This window comes from Euprymna scolopes, chromosome 41, assembly GCF_053919585.1.
Source record: "Euprymna scolopes isolate OS-2025 chromosome 41, ASM5391958v1, whole genome shotgun sequence".
NCBI classification, from domain to species: domain Eukaryota; kingdom Metazoa; phylum Mollusca; class Cephalopoda; order Sepiida; family Sepiolidae; genus Euprymna; species Euprymna scolopes.
This window is the reverse complement of record NC_136522.1, coordinates 24,393,546-24,418,575: the sequence shown is the minus strand read 5'-3', so window position 1 is coordinate 24,418,575 and position 25,030 is coordinate 24,393,546. Positions and strand designations below refer to the sequence as shown.

The following is a 25,030-nucleotide window of genomic DNA, read 5'->3' as shown; positions in this document are numbered from 1 at the left end:
CAAGAATTTTATGAGAATCAAAATTAGAAATGGTCTGAAACAAGTGTTAGGCCATCCTCCAAACTCCTCACCCCAAAATGAAAATCGCCCCTCCTATCAAATGGAAACATTTTTCAATTACACTTCACTTAAGAGAGTGAGACAGAGAGAAAATAGACAGAAAGAAAGAAAAACAATGAGAGACAAAAAGAGAAGAGAAAGAGAGAAGGTTTAAAGATGCAAACCCCAGTCAAAAAATCCACACTTATCAAATGGAAATTCTTTTCAACATTTACGAGAGAGAGAGAGAGAGAGAGAGAGAGAGAGAGAGAGAGAGAGAGAATTGAAGAATATGAAAATAAATATCAAAACTCGTTATTTCCACTTCTAAGAAACAATTGCAAAAACCGATACAATAACAGAAATAACAAATATTCTGACTGGCTTGCTTGGGGAATGTCTCTCTGGTGCCATATTGCTCACGAATGGGTAAAAGAAATCAAACGGCAGATACAGTTGATAAATCGGGGGTTTAGCAATCACTTCGACCACTGGTTGCGAAGCATCATGAAATGTCACGGAAGCAACAACCTCCAAGAGATGGTCAGAATTTATTTGGCACGAAATACCAGGACACTGAAAAATAAAATGAGGGAAACAATTTAGTTATTAATGTGCTATCTGCATCTTTATATACTTACTAGCTGTATGTACCTGGTGTTGCCAGATTGAAACATATTGATGATCCAAGAGTTTAGATACATAATATTAAAGATACACAAAATATCTTCTTAGGAGTTTCCTGATAGTTATTTAAGTATTATCTACATGTAAATCATTTTTTATTTATATAAAAAAGTATATGCATATTATTTAAATAAAAATACATGCATATTATTTATATTAAAAAAATATGTATATATTATTCAAATAAAAAATATGTACATATTATTCAAATAAAAAATGTGTACATATTATTTATATAAAAAATATGTACATATTATTTATATAAAAAATGCATACATATTATTCAAATAAAAAATATATACATATTATTCAAATAAAAAATATATACATATTATTCAAATAAAAACTATGTACATATTATTTATATAAAAAAAATATATACATATTAATCAAATAAAAAATATATACATATTATTCAAATAAAAAATATATACATATTATTCAAATAAAAAATATGTATATATTATTCAAATAAAAAATATATACATATTATTCAAATAAAAAATATATACATATTATTCAAATAAAAGATATATACATATTATTCAAATAAAAAATATATACATATTATTCAAATAAAAAATATGTATATATTATTCAAATAAAAAATATATACATATTAATCAAATAAAAAATATATACATATTATTCAAATAAAAAATATATACATATTATTCAAATAAAAAATATGTATATATTATTCAAATAAAAAATATATACATATTAATCAAATAAAAAATATATACATATTATTCAAATAAAAAATATATACATATTATTCAAATAAAAAATATATACATATTATTCAAATAAAAAATATGTATATATTATTCAAATAAAAAATATATACATATTAATCAAATAAAAAATATATACATATTATTCAAATAAAAAATATATACATATTATTCAAATAAAAAATATGTATATATTATTCAAATAAAAAATATATACATATTATTCAAATAAAAAATATGTACATATTATTCAAATAAAAAATATATACATATTAATCAAATAAAAAATATATATATATTATTCAAATAAAAAATATATACATATTATTCAAATAAAAAATATGTATATATTATTCAAATAAAAAATATATACATATTATTCAAATAAAAAATATATACATATTATTCAAATAAAAAATATATACATATTATTCAAATAAAAAATATATACATATTATTCAAATAAAAAATATATACATATTATTCAAATAAAAAATATATACATATTATTCAAATAAAAAATATATAAATATTATTCAAATAAAAAATATGTATATATTATTCAAATAAAAAATATATACATATTAATCAAATAAAAAATATATACATATTAATCAAATAAAAAATATATACATATTATTCAAATAAAAAATATGTATATATTATTCAAATAAAAAATATATACATATTATTCAAATAAAAAATATGTATATATTATTCAAATAAAAAATATATACATATTATTCAAATAAAAAATATATACATATTATTCAAATAAAAAATATATACATATTATTCAAATAAAAAATATATACATATTATTCAAATAAAAAATATATACATATTATTCAAATAAAAAATATATACATATTATTCAAATAAAAAATATATACATATTATTCAAATAAAAAATATATACATATTATTCAAATAAAAAATATATACATATTATTCAAATAAAAAATATATACATATTATTCAAATAAAAATATATACATATTATTCAAATAAAAAATATATACATATTATTCAAATAAAAAATATATACATATTATTCAAATAAAAAATATATACATATTATTCAAATAAAAAATATATACATATTATTCAAATAAAAAATATATACATATTATTCAAATAAAAAATATATACATATTATTCAAATAAAAAATATATACATATTATTCAAATAAAAAATATATACATATTATTCAAATAAAAAATATATACATATTATTCAAATAAAAAATATATACATATTATTCAAATAAAAAATATATACATATTAATCAAATAAAAAATATATAAATATTATTCAAATAAAAAATATATACATATTATTCAAATAAAAAATATATAAATATTATTCAAATAAAAAATATATACATATTATTCAAATAAAAAATATATAAATATTATTCAAATAAAAATATATACATATTATTCAAATAAAAAATATATACATATTATTCAAATAAAAAATATATACATATTATTCAAATAAAAAATATATACATATTATTCAAATAAAAAATATATACATATTATTCAAATAAAAAATATATACATATTATTCAAATAAAAAATATATACATATTATTCAAATAAAAAATATATACATATTATTCAAATAAAAAATATATACATATTATTCAAATAAAAATATATACATATTATTCAAATAAAAAATATATACATATTATTCAAATAAAAAATATATAAATATTATTCAAATAAAAAATATGTATATATTATTCAAATAAAAAATATATACATATTAATCAAATAAAAAATATATACATATTAATCAAATAAAAAATATATAAATATTATTCAAATAAAAAATATGTATATATTATTCAAATAAAAAATATATACATATTATTCAAATAAAAAATATATACATATTAATCAAATAAAAAATATATACATATTATTCAAATAAAAAATATATACATATTAATCAAATAAAAAATATATAAATATTATTCAAATAAAAAATATATACATATTATTCAAATAAAAAATATATACATATTATTCAAATAAAAAATATATACATATTATTCAAATAAAAAATATATACATATTATTCAAATAAAAAATATATAAATATTATTCAAATAAAAAATATATACATATTATTCAAATAAAAAATATATACATATTATTCAAATAAAAAATATATACATATTATTCAAATAAAAATATATACATATTATTCAAATAAAAAATATATACATATTATTCAAATAAAAAATATATACATATTATTCAAATAAAAAATATGTATATATTATTCAAATAAAAAATATATAAATATTATTCAAATAAAAAATATATAAATATTATTCAAATAAAAAATATATAAATATTATTCAAATAAAAAATATGTATATATTATTCAAATAAAAAATATATACATATTATTCAAATAAAAAATATATACATATTATTCAAATAAAAAATATATACATATTATTCAAATAAAAAATATATACATATTATTCAAATAAAAAATATATACATATTATTCAAATAAAAAATATATACATATTATTCAAATAAAAAATATATACATATTAATCAAATAAAAAATATATAAATATTATTCAAATAAAAAATATATACATATTATTCAAATAAAAAATATATAAATATTATTCAAATAAAAAATATATACATATTATTCAAATAAAAAATATATAAATATTATTCAAATAAAAAATATATAAATATTATTCAAATAAAAAATATATACATATTATTCAAATAAAAAATATATACATATTATTCAAATAAAAAATATATACATATTATTCAAATAAAAAATATATACATATTAATCAAATAAAAAATATATAAATATTATTCAAATAAAAAATATATACATATTATTCAAATAAAAAATATATACATATTATTCAAATAAAAAATATATAAATATTATTCAAATAAAAAATATATAAATATTATTCAAATAAAAAATATATACATATTAATCAAATAAAAAATATATAAATATTATTCAAATAAAAAATATATACATATTATTCAAATAAAAAATATATACATATTAATCAAATAAAAAATATATAAATATTATTCAAATAAAAAATATATACATATTATTCAAATAAAAAATATATACATATTAATCAAATAAAAAATATATACATATTATTCAAATAAAAAATATATACATATTATTCAAATAAAAAATATATACATATTAATCAAATAAAAAATATATAAATATTACTCAAATAAAAAATATATACATATTATTCAAATAAAAAATATATACATATTATTCAAATAAAAAATATGTACATATTATTCAAATAAAAAATATATACATATTATTCAAATAAAAAATATGTATATATTATTCAAATAAAAAATATATACATATTATTCAAATAAAAAATATATACATATTATTCAAATAAAAAATATATAAATATTAATCAAATAAAAAATATGTACATATTATTCAAATAAAAAATATATACATATTATTCAAATAAAAAATATATAAATATTAATCAAATAAAAAATATGTACATATTATTCAAATAAAAAATATATACATATTATTCAAATAAAAAATATGTATATATTATTCAAATAAAAAATATATACATATTAATCAAATAAAAAATATATAAATATTATTCAAATAAAAAATATATACATATTATTCAAATAAAAAATATATACATATTATTCAAATAAAAAATATGTACATATTATTCAAATAAAAAATATATACATATTATTCAAATAAAAAATATATACATATTATTCAAATAAAAAATATATACATATTATTCAAATAAAAAATATGTACATATTATTCAAATAAAAAATATATAAATATTATTCAAATAAAAAATATATACATATTATTCAAATAAAAAATATATACATATTATTCAAATAAAAAATATGTACATATTATTCAAATAAAAAATATATACATATTATTCAAATAAAAAATATATACATATTATTCAAATAAAAAATATGTACATATTATTCAAATAAAAAATATATAAATATTATTCAAATAAAAAATATATACATATTATTCAAATAAAAAATATATACATATTATTCAAATAAAAAATATGTACATATTATTCAAATAAAAAATATATACATATTATTCAAATAAAAAATATGTATATATTATTCAAATAAAAAATATATACATATTATTCAAATAAAAAATATGTACATATTATTCAAATAAAAAATATATACATATTATTCAAATAAAAAATATATACAAGATAAGGGTTAATGGATATACATTACTTATGAAATTATAGCGTAGTAATCATAAGTAATGGAAATTTTGTAAATTGGATTACTTAGGGGGATGGTTCATCAAGAACTTGTTTACGTTGGACTTGAAGACAATCAGATTGTAGTCAGCTAGAAAGCAGGCAAACGGAAGAGAGTTCCACAGGCGTGCAGTTCTAAGAAAGAAGCTTTGTTCATGGAATCTACATTTAAGTTTAGACACAGATAAAGAGTGTGGGAAATTATTGACAGTGGTTTTGGCTAGACAAGTGTTTTGCGTGAAAGTTTTGCATAGATTGAAGCTCAGATGAGCACTTGCCATGAAAATAACGATAAAGCAGAGACAAGCTTGCAACATCTTTTCTGTGGGAAAGAGGTTGCAGGGAAGTAGTACTTATTTAACATGAGGAGTGTGTACATTGTTCAGCCTGCTAAATGCCATTGAATATTGCTGTGGTGGCTGGTGGTTGATTATTGAAGTGTAGCTAAGTTATGTTGGTTTGTTTTATAGTTTGAGCATAAAATCTGGCAATTTTACATTGAATTTTTGGTACTTATGCAGAATAAGGATCGGGCCATCATTAAAATTTTCTGAGCAGTTTATATAAAATGTTGGAAAGTGTTAAACTAGAATTTCCAGATTTTTTTTGTGCAAACGCTGGTTATTTTTTTCCAATGAAAAATATTATTTCTGTTATTCCGAAGATAATTTGATCAAAAATGGATTGAAAAATGAAAACAATACTTTTTTGTTGTTTCAAAGCAAATACAATGAATAATATTGGACAATCTTTTACAAAACTTTTAAGAAAATTCAAATTCAAATAAAGAACAAAACACTCATGGTAAAGTAAGTTTCATACACCAGAACAAATTTTTTATATGAATTTTTTTTTAATGACTTTTTGGTTCAAATCAAGATAAATATTTATTTTTCATTATAATAAGCCAATTCTAACAAATAAATGTTTTCTAAATGATGGCTGCTGCGATTTTATTGGCTCAAAGTTTCACCATCTTCTAGGATTTTACATAAACTGTCCGTAAAATTCTGACAATAGCATGATCCTTATCTACTTATATATAAAAGGCACTTTGTCTGTATGTGTGTGAGTTCATTCTCTATTGACTCAAAAAGCATTCAGCCTATTTTAAAAAAATTGCACACACATGTATCTTATGGGCCTGGGAGTGTTTTTAGATAGGCTTTGTATCGGAATACCTCTGATAAGTATCATAAAATCGATAATCAAAGAAATCTGATTAAAGAAAAAACAGTCCAATTTTGGTCAAAGTTAACACTAATGCAGCCTACGAACATAATTGCATTCAAGAAGTTTTATCATTACAAAAGCAGAATGACCTGGCCTATAAAATCAACAGTAGGTTCTTTGATAAGACAGAGGCTCGTTCAAAATGAGCGCTTCTGTTTAGAGTATAATTGGACCATTGTACTTGACTTTTGCATTTTAAACTTAATTCAAGTCATTAAATAAAATCAAAAATAATTTCATAAGATCAACAATAGGTTCTCTACAATGAACTGCGGACTAAGTCACTTCCGGGAGGGATGTGAAACTTTCTCCCAGTGCACAGCGGTGAGTTCCTGACTAGAGCAGGCAATCAATTGATTTGAATGATAAATGAGCGATTTCACTGATTTTGATGACAATAAAAGTATTAAAAGTGTGGAACATTGGTTAATCCTCTTTAAATCCCGAGCAATGCTGGGTCACCCTGCTACATAAGTATCAAATTTTTATGATTTTGGCAGAGATATTTTTAGCTTTTCTCATCGTCTGAAAAATATATCTTCTCTTCTATTTTGTATTATTTGAATTAGGAAGCAACTTTTACTTGAATTCGGTGCATCAGTACTTGCTGTTATTATTTTTCCATTAGACATTTGTTCTGCTATTCAGTATAATTAATTACAAAAGAAGAAATTATCATCCTAACCTCAATCATTCTTAACCCTGAAAATAAAGGTACGTACCCGTGGATAGATATTTCTTCTTTGTTCAAAGTTGTATGCAACTCCAATAATCTTTGACTGGGGATTACTGATGGAACCGACTTGTGCAAACATCACTTGAATTTGGAGACCGAGCGATAATGAGCAATATCCGTCATCAAAAGGCTGGAAAAATTAAGAGATGGAAAGAATTTCATAAGAAAAATAGTGTTATGATTTTATAATGAACTAGAACGACTGTCAGGTTAGGGTTATGGATAATTCCTTCAAATCAACATGCCATTGTGTTGAGATGGCCAGCATGTTCTTTACCTTTTTTTTTTTTTTTTTTTTTTTTTACATGGGTGTCACCACTTATCAAGGCCCAGAGGCCACTCAAGGATAAGGGTTAATAGGTATACATTAGTCATTGTGATTTTAGCATAGTAAACAGTGGGAATTTTGTAACTTGGATTACTTAGGGGGACGATTCAATTAGAACTTGTTCACCCAGAGATCTTGTCTTAACATAACAGCAGACACTTTTTGTTCTCTCTATGTAACTCTAGTACAGCCTAATCTTGAGTATACCATCGAAGCAACAAATCTATAGAAAGAAATTGTACACTTGGAGTGTGTGCAACAGTTCATGACCAGGATAGTGACATGGCTCTTCATGCTTACATACAAAAATTGACCCCACAAACTGTGTATGAATTTTTCACCCTCGCACCAAGTCATGGTACCTGTAAAAGATGTGCCGCTGTTGCTTTTGGTCTAATAGAAGAAAGGCAACAATCTCAGTCTGTATTTCTGTGCTCTCTTTTCCTCTCTAATTACAGATTAAATAATATTACTCAAAGAAACTTGATTTTTCCAAATTTGATTTACTTTTTGTTTCTACATAAATATCATCCACCATGGAATGGATATTCTTCTTGTAATGTATAGTTTCAAATTGCCAAATTCTTGCGTATTACATCTAAGCAACAAATTCTCATCTACATAAACTAAAATGCATTTAATGGTAACCACGATGCCGACAAGACTCTCCATGCTTACCTACAAAGAGCGGCTTCAAAATTCAAATGTATTTTACCTTGAGCAGCGGAGGATGTGAGGAGACTTGATTTTGGTGTACAACACATTTTAAACATTTTGAGGAGTTTTTCACACTAGTGTGATGGCACCTACAAAAGATGTACCTCCATTGTTTTCAGCTCATTAAAACCGTGAGACTTTGGAATTCTTCCCTGGTCTCCTGCTTCCCTGACTGTACTGACATGCAGAAGTTCAATTGTAATGTGAACAGACATCTTGTTGCTCAACTTCCTACATAGTATCTCTGTTGATTTGGTGCCAAATAGTAACCTTTTACATCCAAATGGCAATGTGCCTTGTTTGAGGTGAATAACATATAAAAAAAAAAATGAGAAAGGCAGCATTTTTTGTGTTGCAGAAGAATTTCGGATTCTGACAACATATTAATATTTACAGCAGACTCAAAGAAACATTCAGACTGTATGTGAATATAACTTCCCTTGCTCTTTTGAAACACGAAGTGTGTTCAACAGTTGGTGACCAGGATAATGACAGGATTTTCCACACTTTTCGTACAAAAAAGTGACTCAAAAGACTAAATCTACAGTAGAACCCTGGGATACAGAATCAAAAATTAGTAACAAAATACAGTACAGTATATAATACACATGTATATAATCAAATAACATTATCAATAACACCGTAAAGCAGAGCAAATATGTTGAGATCGGATATACTGATTGGTAAAGAAATAAGAACATGCTCAATACCTGACCATAATTAATTATAACCAAATACCGAGTTACAAAAAATATACAAGAAACATTTATTCATACAAGCAAGATAACATGAAAATATTTGTTGGTGTACACGAACAGGTGAAGATAAACTGCACGTTTCATTGTGTAAAAATGTGTTTACTGAATGTTTATAAAAGTTTGATAGTATCGTTGAATTTTATGAATAATTGATTGTTCTTGGTAAGACATTATATTCAATTGTTTTTGGTTGGTATCAAAGTTTGTGAAGGATCAATTGCCTTACTTCACAAGTCTGTTTGCTGCTCTCCAAGTGCATGCTTATGAAGCATGTGGGTTTATACATGTGCACTGCTTGGTGCCAAGCGAAAAAGAGGAAGAGAAGGGAAACAGAAGACTATGTCAGAACTCACAGGAAATGCATGCGCATCAAAGTTATGTGATGTTTGCGCGTGCCACACTTCATGCATGTGCGTGCTACTGCACAAAGCTTGTTCTGTGTCTGTGTGTTTGATCTAGACAAAGCGAATTTGGTAGGTGTAAACGACTCACTGTAAATACCATAATCAGGGGCCGGAACAACATCGTATTCCATATCATAACCTGAAAAAAAAACATATCCTAGGGCCACTGTTTCCCTCCTGGGGTTCTACTGTATTCTCATTTGAACAATGGAAGATGCAAGAAGACTGGATTCTGGCATACAACATCATCAACAGAGCATAAATATATCTTTTGCAGAGTTTATAAAAATCTATCACTGTCACTTTCGGTGCATATTACAAAATGGTTTGGTTAATTTACAACTTTTTAATCTCAGGTAAGTTATAATAATAATAATAATAATAAAAAATTTTTATTCTTTTAATTTGTTGTTGTTGTAGTAGTAATAATAATAATAATAATAATAATAATAATAATAATAATAATAATAATAAATGTTAAACAACATTTAAGTTTTGTAAAAAATTGTAATATGCTAGTGGAGGGAAAGTATTTGTAGGGAATTGAGAGGAAATCCTATCAATCTATCTCTATATAAATAAAAATGTAAAAATTGTTTGTTCGTAATCGATACTCTAAAAAAATCACTGAAGCAATTGCCTTGATATTTTGCGATAGTGTTTTTATCTAATCCAAGTGTGGTTTTATATATTTGAAATTAAAAAAATATTACAATATTAAAAAAACTTTTTTTTCAACACCGTTTCTTTTCGGCAACAGTTGACACTCTTGAAATGCCGAAAAATAATGATTGTGACTTTATACGTGTGTAAAGAAAAAAAAAGAAATTTGACCAATCGTTACAAGAATAAAACAGAAATTGTTACGATAAATCGTTGTTTTTTTTTTTTAATTTTGTTATATTTTTATTTAATTTTTTTTCTGGAGATTTTATTATATTTACATGTTTTCTCCAGTATTTTCCTTGAGTAGTGTTGTTATGCTTTGATCATCGACGTGGCTCGGTGAAACCCAGTGGTTGATGTTATGTTTCGAGCAAAGTCGAGCAGCTGCTTAGTTACGTCTGGTTCAAATTCTGCACATGTACCAGTCAGTTTTTAATGTGTGGAAAATCCAGCTCCCGAAAAAGGGGTACTCTGGATAGTAACAAAAAATAAAATTGCCTCTATCTAGAAGGATTTTTCCTCCACTGATCGAGGAAAAAAACTGAAGTGTAGTTCACCCTCTGTTCCTCTCCCTCTCTATATTTCTCTCTCTATCACCCTCTTCACCTCTCTTTGAGCCCCTTTCTCTCTATATATCTCTCTCCCCCTCTCTTTCTTTCTCTTCCTGTTTCTAACTCTCTCTCCCCTCTCTCTCTATCTCCCTCTCTTTCTCTATTTTCCTCTCTCTTTCTTTCTCTCTATCTATCTCTAATCCCTCATCCTATTTTAGTCACCTAAATTAATTACAATGAATAAAGCATTGTCAAAACATGGATAAATCCTTTTTTAGTCACCTAATTTACTTATTGTGAGAATAAAAGTTATTTGGAAATTATTGCTACTTTGAACAGCACCAGAAAGAACTGGTAAAACCTTTCTAATTAAATTGATTTTGGCAGCCATTCGATGACAAAATGACATAGCCTTAGCTCTTGGTTCATGTGGAATAGCTATGACCTTACTACCAGGTAGAAGAACTACTCATTCTGCTATGAAATTACTATTAAACATTCAATTTTTCAAAACTCCCATGTTCAATATCTCCAAAACATCCAGCATGGGAAAAATACTGCAGAAATGCAAACTTATTTGAGATGAATGCACAATGGCACACAAAAAATTACTTGAGGCTCTTGATCGATCCTTGCAAGATTTGCATGGCAACATCAAATCATTTGGGAATGCAGGAAATTTCAGACAAGCGTTACCTGTAATTCCTCAATCAACACCAGCAGATGAAATAAATACTTGTCTCAAATACTCTACTTTTCGGTGCCATGTGAAGACATTAAACTTAACACAAAATATGCGTGTTCAGTTGCAGAAAGGGCAAGAAGGTAAAATCTAGGAGGGGTGGACCACCTAGAACTATATCGGATCATACTTCAAACTGATAGAAAACAACTTACACCAGCCACAGCATGACCAAGACTCCATCTGTCTGATTTTGGTATTAGATATAACTGACATCATATCTTCTAGTTTTGATTTCTAAATTATTTAAAGTTATCAAATATATCAACCCCCAAAATTAATTTTCAGTTTCGAAAGAAAAAGGGATGTTAATAAAATGTGGGTATGGCTAGATAACACGTGTTTAGTTATATCACATAATTCTTTGATGATATGAGGTGGTAGGACTATTTTGTGTTAGTCACAAATGCATGTGTATAGAAATTAAAAAAAAATCACTTGAAAAGAAAAGGTAACATTAAATAAGTGATGTGAAATAATTTTTTTGCAAGTTTTGAGGTTTTCAACATCATACTTTCTCAATTAGTTAACAAAAACAGATTTTATCAAAAATATCATGCAGTGGTTGAAAAATGATTTAAAAAAAAATGGCGTCAAAAGAGTTGAATTAATATTTAAAAGTATCACAGAGTTATCTCCCTTACATCAATGTTGTTGTTGGTTGGTTGGTTGTTTTTGTTTTACGGCATATCAACCCTTTCCAGGTTATTTAATGCCAAATCCGGTGATTTTGAAGAACATTTTTTTAATAGAATATATTTGTTTTTTGCAAGTCGGTTTCTATTTAATCCATAGTTGGGACCCTAACAGGTACTATCACTTTGGATCAGAGTGGACCTCGGAGCAATGGCAATTAAAGGGTGGCTCCACACTACATAAAGCCCGCAAGCTGGGGCCTCACCATCGGATATAATCATATCAATGTTGTAATCCTATAAGAAAGACACAACTTTGTAATTAGTAGAAACAAAATATATTGAACAAAAAAAAAAACCCAAATACAACACATAAAGAATGTTGGTATACATCAGTCTGACTGCCGAGTGTGCATCACTCGAAAAACATATTCTCCCAGTCTTTATAATAAGCGGAAGAAGCCATTATTATATGCAAGATGAGCACACCACAACAATCATGTTTAATTTTGATGATTAAATAACTGATCATTGCACACCAAATCTGTCTTTTGAACTTTCAATGAAGCAAGATGTGTGAAACCCCTGACTGCTTTACCCCAAATGTATTATAAGTCTTCTTTGTTTTCTTATAGAACGTGTATATGATTGTAGTGTAATTGGTTGTCAAAGCTCAAAGCCATAGTACACAATGAAAGTTTACATAAAAAAGAGAACAACACAGACATGCGACTTATTAGACACGGAAATGTGTGTGATTAGGGTCTTATTACTAGTGTTTATATTTCCTTTTCCGGTTTCTACCTTTCTTTGTCTACACTTTGTCTTTTATTGCTATTCCCTGCCCCTCCACTGAAAACTTACTTTTTCCACATCTTTCCAAATTCTTCACCTTGACTGTCAATGGCTCAGTGTAATGAACCCTGATTTTGTCTGCGGAGTTGCTTAGAATCGTGTTAGGTCATTCATGGAATTGTTTGGGACTGTGCTGGGTTGTTTTGACAGAATTGTTTGGGTCTGTGCCAGGTCATGTAGATGGAAGTGTTTGGTTTATGGTTGCTGTTCAGTTGACGCACTTGTACTGCCACATGTGATAACAATCTCTTTTTTGAATTGGGTTTTTCTCTCTTCTCTTGTAAAGTTACAAAAACAATAATCAGAAAAAGTAGAAATAAGTGTTAAGTAGAAAGTAAAAAATAATAGAGTTATTTCCCTTGGATTAAAGACAGGAGAGTGATTATCCTTGAAAAAAGCAACTTCACCATGATAGTTTTGGGAAGTTAACAAATTTGTGTGTTTGTGCAATATAATGGAATTTCAAACAAATGCAATTCAGATAAAAACATTATCACATAATTACGTGTCGAAATTAATGTAAATTCCAAAAATCACTGAAAAAATGATCCAATAGAAAAATAATTACAAGTAAAAATTCAATTTATTGAGTTATCGAGTTTTATCGTATGTTTTAATGTGGAAGAGTTGTGTGACTAATTCTGCATGACAAACTGACTTATCTTGCTTGCTTTACTTGAAATCTGCCATTGAAAAATAAAAAATGTCAGAACGGTAGTGTCTATGATTTTTTATGAAAAATAGATCTACCACATCTTCTACTGTATAAATTTTTGCAATTTGTACGAATTTGACATATGTAAGTATATAATAGTATTTTCACCTAAAATGCATTTAATTTAAATTCCATCATACTGCATAAACAATTTGTTTTAAGTACCTCCCAAAATCAACAGAGATTAGAGCATTTCTGTAATGATCTGGTCCCTGTTAATTTTGCAGTGAGAGTTTAGGTCTGTGCAGTTCTAGGCGGTCCACTCTCCCAGGCTTTGCTTTCTCACTTTAATAAGAGGTTAGTTTATTGCTAATCGTCTGAGGTGCCCTTACCGGGAAATGTCGACGAGGCTACCCAGGCACTTTTTGCAGGTCAGAGTGTCCCTCCTCAGGGCGCTGACTTCTCAATCTCACTTTCCGACTCTGGTGTCTAAGTTCTTGCATTAGTAGAGAACTAAACAAGTAAAACCTAGAAAGAGTTCTTTCCCTTGGACCAAAGACAGAAGAGTTATCACCCTTGGCAAATAAGGAGATTTACCATGACAGTTTAAGAGGAAAACAAACCCTACGCATCCAGCAGCTTCTATCTTACCATTTTGCTATGTAAGTTGTTGAATAAATCTTTTAATGATACTTCTGTTCATTTTCGAGTTGGCATTAAACTGATAACACGTATCATCAGATAAAAAGAAAACAAATAGAGGTTCTTACTAGAATTTCCGGTTGTTTGTTCAAACCCAAAATTTTCAGCCAATCGCCAACATCTGTAACCTGAATGTTACCAAAAGATGCGACATGTGTGTAGATTGAATTCCCCAGCAAAATATTTATTGTTCTATTCTGTAACTGTTCACACATAGAGCGAACGTCATCATCGCTGACTCTGAAAAAAATTAAAAAAAAAAAAAAAAAAGGTTCAAACTTTCAAATCCAATAATTTTTTTAAAGATTTTTAAACATAATTTGCTTAATCCAACAGTTATTTTTACATTTTGGTTTAAATTAGAATTTTGAATAATAAAGTGCCACGATAGTAAAGACATGTCAGCCACTTAAAGCAATTATTAAAACATGCTTGACCTTTTTTTATTATATTGCAACTTTTAAATTCAAAATTGTCATCATCGGATTTACATCTTTTTTATATGCTAGCATGTCGGACGGTTTTAGAAATTCCCAAATCGGTTACATTTTGAATTTTCTCCTTGCTTCCTATTTTTGGACCATATCAACATACAGAGATTTAAATGTAATGTGATCAAAGATCTGGCTATATTGCTCTTTACAAACCTGATTCCTATCACAGTAGCCCCTTATGCTTCAGTGGCAATACGCTTTATTTGGAGTGAAAAAAATATATGCACTATAACCAGCCAGGTCTTTCTTTAAATCATCTTACCTCAACTGTTCTACAACTAATAACCCAAAGATTCTCATCCATTCTTTCAACATAACCATTCATGCTGATGATACTACCATCTATGGTAGCACATCTAAGTCAGTAAACGACCAAGTTCTCTCCGATTCTCTCTCCTCTGATCTTGATCACATAGTACAATGGGGAAAGGAGTGGCTGGTTACTTTTAATGCATCTAAAACCAAGCTTCTCTCTTTACATCATCAATGCTCTGATCCCCATCTGGCAGTAATTGAAATGAATGGCTCTCGTCTTGAGGAGGCCTCAAGTTTTGACAAGCTTCTGGGCTTGACTTTTACTCCTGATCTTAAATGGAACACGTACATCAAATCTGTTGCCAAGGCCGTTGGAAAATGGTGGGATCCTTCTATCGATCCAGTAGATATCTCACTGCTGATGCAATTCTATCTATATAAGAGCCAGGTACGTCCAAGGATGGAGTACTGTTGCCATATCTGGGCAGGATCTGTTAGAAAGGACTTGTCCTGCCTTGATAGAGTTCAAAATAGACTTTGTAGTCTCGTAGGAGATGTCCTTTTCTCTTCCCTGCAACGTCTATCTCACAAGAGATGTTGCAAGTTTGCCTCTGATGTATCGTTATTTTCATGGAAAGTGTTTGACTGAGCTTCAGTCTATAGTCCCCTCCCTTGCCAAACTTTCACAAGAAACACTCGTCTAGCTGAGAACACTATCAATAATTGTGGCCTCTTGGCCTTGATAAGTGGTGATGCCTATGTAATATTGTTGGTCAGTCAGAAGTTTAGCATCTGTAAGGTGATGGACTAGAGCTTGGTTAATTATTGTCTGAAATATTTTGGCGAAAAGTGAGAGGAGGCTAATGGGGTGATAATTTACTGGGTCAGTTCTTTTGGCAGAATTCTTGAAAACTACTACTAGCAGGCAGGAAAGCAAGATTCATTAAGGCATTTGTTGTAAAGTTTGGAGAGAACTGGAGCTACTTTGGCGGAGCACTTTTTTAATAGCACAGCCGGGATGAGATCAGGTCCACATGCTTTTGCAGTGTCAAGATTTCTTATGATAGCATGCACCTGAGCAGGGGTGATTTTCAGATCGTCTAGTATGGCGTCTGTCTGCAAAGGAAAGTCAGGGAGGGGGTGGTTGGCAGGGTCCAGTGTGGAGTTGGAGGCAAACTGACTGGCAAGCATGTTAGTCTTCTCAGTTGCAGAGCAAAAAACCTCATGATTATTGGATAGTGGGGGGGATTGTTGATTGCCCATTATTTACTACACTGTTGTAGATTTTCCAGAAGTCGCGGGTCCCTAATTTCTGTGCTTCGATGCGTTTTTTGGTGGTTTCAGTAAATTCTCTCTTAGCTGTCGCTATTTCCTTCTTACAGTTACTTCTGGTTTCTATATACTTCTGCCTGTTTGGACTGGACTTATGTCGGTTAAATTTGTGGTACGCATGCTGCCTTTACGCAATGGCAGTTGCACAACAAGTAGAAGTAAACCATTGGGGAGAGTGAGGCTTGCTATAAAATTTCCGTGTGGGAACATGTGCTTCAATTGCTGTTTTGAACCATTCAGTGGTCTCATTTGCACACTGTTCAGCAGGAAGTGAAAAGATATTTTGCCATGGGGGCGTTCCTGATGGCTTCCCAGTCAGCCTTTTTATAATATCTCGTTGTTTTGAGCAATGGCTCTTCAATTTTAGCTCTAAAGCTTAGGGCTATTTCAACTATTACCACTGCATGATCGGCGTTCCCAAGTGGGCTGTGGGCATTAGTTACACAGTCATCAGGAACCGTGGTCAGAAACAGATCTAGAAGAGATGCGTGTTGTTCTTGCTGGTCTGGGAAACAGTTGGAAACATAACCATCTGTGATAGGGAATGAGATATAGAGAAGTTATATGTAGTCATACCAGCTGTGTCTGTGTGAGTAGAAAATCCAAGCCAGTTGCTGTGGTGGACATTGAAGTCACCAAACACATGCACTTGTGCGCTAGTGTCGAGGGAAAGTGCTGTATCTATACTTTCAGAGACTTTGTTTATTAGGGTACAGTCCTGCGTCGAGGGAGAGTGGTAGAGAAAATAAAAGTAGCTAATGTTATGCTGCATGTTAAGTCTAAAGCACATAAAGGCTTGATCGTTTGATTCTAGCTTAGTTTCTCTAGTCAAGGGGAGGGTGTTCTGAATATATACTCTAAGCCCGTGCATATGTCTGTCAGAGTCCTTACGACAGAGTGGGAGATATCCAGGCATGTTAATGTAGTTAGAGGGGATGGAGGAGTGTAGGTTAGTCTCACTTAGTGCTAAGATATCCGGGGTGTTTGTTAAGAGAAATGCTTCGATATCATTTAAATTAGTTCTAAGCCCACCGATGTTCGTAAATGCAAGCCTTAAGGGAGAAGGCAGGTTGGTTTTGTTTGAGTTTTGGCCTGGCATTAGCGTAATTTTTTTTATTGTACTGTCATTTTTTCTTTTAAGAGTGCCAGATGTGCCTACAGTGAATCTTCGGTGTGTGCTGGCAAATGTATGTTAGTAATGTTGAGGTTATTTAACGGACCCAATATCTAAGCATTGAAGCTCTTATTACCAAACATAGACTGAGATGGAATGGTCATGTGGTAAGGATGTCAGATAGTTGACTTCCGAAACATCTCCTTTGTGGCAAGCTTGCCTAGGGAAGGCGTCTGGCTCAAAAGCCTAAAATGAGGTTCAAGGATTGTTTGAGGTCCACCTTGAAAAAATGTGAGATGGATGTAAAAAACCTGGGAGAGTCTTGCTTTGAATCGTGGAGAGTAGAGAAGGGCCTTGCGGGGAGGTGTGGGCAAGTTTGAGGCTGATCGAACTCAGTATGAATGACTGAAGCATGGTCTGGAGTGTGAGGCGTGCGGAAGACTAAGTCCAAAGTAGCTGAGCAGCGGCTTGGTTCCCACCAGTTTTGGCAAATAGCAAACAGAATCCTGAACAGAAGCGTGTGCTCCATCCCAACTATTATCAATGGACCTGAGGTAATCTCGTCAGCATCAGACAAAGCCAAACTCTTTGTCAAGAACTTTGCAGCTAATTCTACCCTTTGCGACCAAGACCGCCAACCCCCAATATTTCCTCCTGTATCAGAAAACACGCTATGTGATATACATATATTTGTACGTGATGTTGCCAAGCTAATCAAAAACCTTGATTCCAGTAAAGCAACTGGCCCTGATGGTATTCCAATTATAGTACTCAAAAAACTTCAACCTGAACTAGCGCCCATACTTACAAAACTGTTTAAACGTTGTCTTAAGGAGAATAGTTTCCCATCTCCCTGGAAAATCTCATCAGTATGCCCTGTATTTAAGAATTCAGGTGATCGCTCATCCCCCTCTCAGTACAGGCCAATAAGTCTCCTGTGCGTCATGAGTAAGTTGCTAGAATCTGTGTTAAATACAGAAGTAATCAAACATCTCAACAAAAATAACCTTCTTAGTGACACTCAATATGGTTTCCGTTCTGCTAGATCTACAGCAGATGTCCTTACAGTTATATCGCATAGGATTAGCAAATCTCTCGACGGTGGCAATCTTTCTAGGGCAATTGCTCTTGACATATCTAAAGCCTTTGATAGGGTATGGCATAAAGGTTTACTTCATAAGATCGCTAGCTATGGTATAGCTGGAAAAGTCTTTTCAATTATTAAATCATTTCTTTCTGATAGGTTCATAAGAGTAGTAGTTGAGGGGCAAAAATCAGAAGCTCACAGTATTAATGCCGGTGTCCCTCAGGGATCCATCCTGGGCCCAACTCTTTTCCTGATCTACATTAATGATCTTCCAAATCATATCCTTACATCATTTGTAGACATTTATGCTGACGACACTACCATTTATGGTACCACATCTAAGACAGTAAACGACCAAGTTCTCTCCAATTCTCTCTCCTCTGATCTTGAGCACGTAGTACAATGGGGAAAGGAGTGGCTGGTTACTTTTAATGCATCTAAAACCAAGCTTCTCTCTTTACATCATCAACATTCTAATCCACATTTGTCATCAATTGAAATGAATGGCTCTCGTCTTGAGGAGGCCTCAAGTTTTGACAAGCTTCTGGGCTTGACCATTACTCCTGATCTTAAATGGAACACGTATATCAAATCTGTTGCCAAGGCCGCTGGAAAAATGGTGGGATCTTTCTATCGATCCAGTAGATATCTCACTGCTGATGCTATTCTCTATCTATATAAGAGCCAGGTACGTCCAAGGATGGAATACTGTTGCCACATCTGGGCAGGAGCTGCTAGAAAGGACTTGTCCTGCCTTGATAGAGTTCAAAATAGACTTCGTAGCCTCGTAGGAGATGTCCTTTTCTCCTCCTTGCAACCTCTATCTCACAGAAGAGATGTTGCGAGTTTGTCTCTGATGTATCGTTATTTTCATGGAAAGTGTTCAACTGAGCTTCAATCTATGGTCCCCCCTCGCCAAACTTTCACAAGAAACACTCGTCTAGCTGTAAATACTATCAATAATTTCCCCCACTCTTTATCTGTGCCTAAACCTAAACGTAGATTCCATGAACAAAGCTTCTTTCTTAGAACTGCATGCCTGTGGAATTGTCTTCCGTTTTCCTGCTTTCCGGCTGACTACAATATGGTTGTGTTCAAGTCTAAAGTAAATAAGTTCTTGATGAGCCGTTCCATATAAGTTATTAAATTTAACAAATTTTCATTACTAATGATTACTATATTGACCAATTTCTACTGTACACTCTTTAACCCTTATCCTTGAGTGGCCTCTGGACCTTGATAATGTGGTGATGCCTTTGTAAAAAAAAAAAAAAAAAAAAAAAAAAAAGAGCTGGGCTGATAAGCCACCAGACTGCTCATCAGCGCAATGGGCCACAAAACAGTCTTGCGTTGCCAGATCTAACTTGTGTCAACTGCGGGCAGACGTGTAAAACAGCAGGCGGTTTGAAACGGCATTTGAATGTCCATAGAAGTGACCATCAAGCATGCGCTCATGTCTGCACCATGTGTGCCAAAGAATGCCAGAGTTCGGTAGGGCTTAAAAGCCACTTTTGTATGGCTCATCACTGATCTGTCTACATGTTTCAATTTTTTAATGTTGTATCAAGTAATGGCAATATTCGAGAACGAATTTGCTGCCATCATATATATCTTTTGACACATATATAAAAGATATATATATCCTTTAACATATATGTTTCAACGTGTATATCTAAGGGGAAGAATAGTAGTCGTATGATACTAACATTTGAATCCATCCTTATCTAGTTTCCTTCAATAATTACAAGAAACCTTCTCTGCCACCAATAGCAATGGCCAGCGACTCCCTGTCTGAGAGTACATCTTTCAAACTGCTTGGCCTAACGTTCACAGGAAACAGGAGTTGGAACAATGACATTGAAAACATTGCCAGGGCCGCTGCGAAGAAGGTAGGCTCTCTCTACTGTGCTAGAAAACTACTGACACCTGAAAGTATCCTGTACCTGTATAAGGCCATCATTCGCCCATGCATGGAGTATTGCTGTCACATTTGGGCTGGTGCATCTGCTGCTAGTCTCTCGCTCCTAGACAAGGTTCAAAAGAGAGTCGCCAATCTGATAGGCCCTGAACTGTCATCTAAGCTTCAGCCTTTATCCCATCGACGAAACGTTGCATCCCTCTGCCTGTTCTACAAGTATTTTAATGGTGAATGCTCTGACGAACTGCAGACACTTGTGCCCCCACGACGTAGACACCCTCGACAAACCCGACAGGCATCTAAATCCCACCCCCACACCCTAGATGTAAAAGATCTTTCTACTCCAGTAGTTTCTTCCCCAAAACCGCTAGACTCTGGAATTCCATTCCAGGTCCCTGCTTCCCCAACTGTACTGACATGCAGAAGTTCAAGTGTAACATGAACCGACATCTTGCTACCCAAATCCCAACATAGTGCCCCAGTAGCTGCCGCCCCTGATTGTAGCCTCCTACAACACAGTGGCAATGTGCCTTGTTTGGGGTGAAAATATAATAAAAAAAAAGAAAAATCATTTCTTCTCAGGTTTTGCTTAACGATCTCAACTGTTCTATATCTAACCCAAGCACTTTTGTTAATTCTTTCAATGCAACCAAACTAACAAAGTATTCTGCTCTGCATACATCTCCCTAATATTCCTGGTGAACCAAGTGCAAAAGAGATTCAGACAATTGCACTTAAGGGAACAGCGAGGATACTAAAAAGAGCTCTTGGTTGGTTTCAATAAAAAAGCAGGGCAATGTTGGCAGCTGGTTTGGCTGCCCCATACCCGGCATTACAATCTTCAAAGGAAGAAAAAAAAAAAAAAAAAAAAAATCCAGATTTAATCTTCCTCTCAGTTCAATAGATCTAAATCTATCTTTAAGACGCACATTACATATACATCAAACAATTTTCACATCTTTCTCTCCATGCAACACATGTCCTCAATTCTCAGTAACCAGGCTTCACTTCCATACATCATCACACTGTGCGCACATACCTAACAAACTCTTCCTTTGGCAGTCATGCTCCTCTGCTTAGTCATGGTACAAGTTCCCTGAACTTACTCCATCCATGTATAACTCTTGCTAACACATCAGCACCTCTCTGTGCTCCAAAACTATCACCAAGGTCAAAGAATGTAATTCATGACTTAAATGAAAAGTTAAAAGTCAAGTATTAAAGTTTATTTGTTGCTGCTAAAAGAAATATTAATGTTCTCATGTATTGTAGAAGAGAACCAGAATTGGAAGCACTTACCTGATGAAACATCCCGTTCGTAAATCTTGACCAAAAGTGACTGGTACACGAGTTGTGCTTGAACAATCTCCACTGGCCGTACTCTGGGGGAGTGTCAACCAGTTATTCCGATCGGTGCTCATTTTAATCATCAGTCTATATCAATTAATTAGGATCAACAACAGATTCAAAAACATTGACTACAAACAATTCATTTTTTTTATGAGTATTTATTTTAATAAATATAATTTAATTCATATACTATCAGGATTGCCAGATGAATTTGAAATGAAAATTCCATATTCCAGGGTATATTTCAATATATTTTAGGATTTATATTTAAATTTCAGGACTTTCAAGGAAAGGAAAACATAAATCCATGTATTTGTAGACTTTAATTATTAAAAGATTAGATTCTTTAGAAACTCATTTGATTTTTTTTCAACATATTTCTAAACATATTTCTTATACATATATTTATTTTTTCAACTATATTTTTAAACATATTTCTATATATATATATATATTTATTTTTTTCAACTACATTCTTAAACATATTTCTATATATATATATTTATTTTTTCAACTACATTCTTAAACATATTTCTATATATATATATTTATTTTTTTCAACTACATTCTTAAACATATTTCTCTCTCTATATATTTAGTTTTTTACACTCCTTAACATATTTATATATAAAATGGTATTTTTGAAGGCTTATGTATGTACAGTCGTTATGAGCAGATAAATAAATAAACAAATGAATGATAAATAATTCAATAATTTTTTTATATTATTTAAAACAATTTTTTTTATTTATGTTTATTTATCTACCTGAATTTTTTTTAACTGTGGATGGTACTTAACTAAATAAAAAAAAATCAGGTAAATAAATAAAAATATTAAAAAATTATTGAATTCTTTATCATTCATTTATTTATCTGCTCATAACGACTGTACATTCTTGCATTGTAAGTCTTCAAAAATACCTTTTATTATTTAACAATGCTTCAAGCAAACCATGCCATACTTCTTATATTTATATATATTTATTTTTCCATTATATTCTTAAACATATTTCTCTCTCTCTCTCTATCTAATTATATCTTTCCAACTATATTCTTAAACACACACATACACACATATATATATATATATATATATATATATATATATATATATATATATTAGACATTAAGAGGAGATTATAGATAGATATATAAATTCCCGTTCACATACACCTTTCAGGATAAAGCTAGAACCCAGAACTAGATAGAATCGAGCAATTGCATCGACAACGGACAACGCCAGACCCAAAATGGGTTTCGATGTACTGCATCTCATCAGTGACGTGCTCCGACATAGGCGCGAACCCAGGTCGTCGCACTCATAAAGTGTGCAATACTGACGACCTAACCATATGGGCTATGGCGCAATCTATTGACTATGCCTCGATTTTTAATTCTTATATTTTCATCCAGTTCTACATTCTACGATGTGACAGGCAACGCGTCATATACAACTAAGATAGTTACTGCTGGTATGTTGGTAAGGTTGTTCCGTAATCGTGTCTGGGGAGTCAGCTAATTTCAGTTAATGTTTGTAGATGTGATATCTACCGCCTGCATACCAGCAGTAACTATCTTAGTTGTATAGGACGCGTTGCTTGTCACATCGTAGAATGTAGAACTGGATGAAAATATAAGAATTAAAAATCGAGGCATAGTCAATAGATTGCGCCATAGCCCATATGGTTAGGTCGTCAGTATTGCACACTTTATGAGTGCGACGACCTGGGTTCGCACCTATGTCGGAGCATGTTACTGATGAGATGCAGTACATCGAAACCCACTTTGGGTCTGACGTTGTCCGTTGTCGATGCAATTGCTCGATTCTATCTAGTTCTGGGTTCTAGCTTTATCCTGAAAGGTGTATGTGAACGGGAATTTATATATCTATATATATATATTAAATTTAGGAAGAAACAGTATTTCTATATACCAGTGTGAGGCCACAGCAAATGATTTCAACTGTAATAGGATTAAAAATCTTCTTTTATAATCATTATTTATTTTTAATAAATGTACTCAAAGTTTGTTGATTTTTTTTTTTATCAATATGTTATGTCTAAGTTAAAAAATAAAAGAAAACTTTACTTTCAATCAATTTTACCAATTTCTATATTTAGTCTAATCAATATTTCATTCTGTAAGGAAATACAATATTTCTATGCATCAGTTTCAAGCAGCAGATAAGATACTTTTCTTTTTAATAGTCATTATTTATTTTGAATAAATATGCAAGAATAATTTCAATATAATAATAGAGTAAAGTCAGTCTGTTAATGTTGATCATCAATAGCTTAATTCCTACAAACTAGATACTTAGATCTGTTTTGATAAAATCTGATTTCTCAACAAAGATTATTTAAAAAAATCTTTACTGTGAATCCATTTGATCAATTTCTATATTTCATCTAATCAATATTTTGTGTCAGAGTTTTAGTAGTAATAGTATATATCAGAGAAAATTAAAACTGTAAGGTGAACTTTACAATCAAAATTCATTGTTCGACTGAATACTCCAAAAAAACATTTTACAATTTACAAAGTCCTTATTTCACAGAGTTTCAAAGAATGCTATTCTTGCTATTCTTCTCATCAGAGGACAGAAAGAAGTCAGCAAATTATATTTGAAACTGCAATTTATTGTAGTCATAAATTGCCAAGAAAAACAAGTGAAAAAAATGTT

General features: G+C 30.1%; 1 protein-coding gene across 1 annotated transcript in view; it reads right to left on the bottom strand.

Moving 5' to 3' along the window:
• Positions 1–225: 225 nt before the first annotated feature.
• LOC145266429 (tectonic-3-like) overlaps positions 226–25,030 on the bottom strand; it is a 63,774-nt gene continuing 38,969 nt past the window's right edge. The window contains exons 11-14 of the mRNA XM_080122099.1: positions 22,297–22,431; positions 14,866–15,037; positions 7,771–7,914; positions 226–615 (exon numbers count right to left, since the gene is read on the bottom strand). Of these exons, the coding sequence (XP_079978225.1) occupies positions 367–615; positions 7,771–7,914; positions 14,866–15,037; positions 22,297–22,431 (700 nt within the window). The 3' untranslated portion in view covers positions 226–366. The remainder of the gene's footprint in view (positions 616–7,770; positions 7,915–14,865; positions 15,038–22,296; positions 22,432–25,030) is intronic.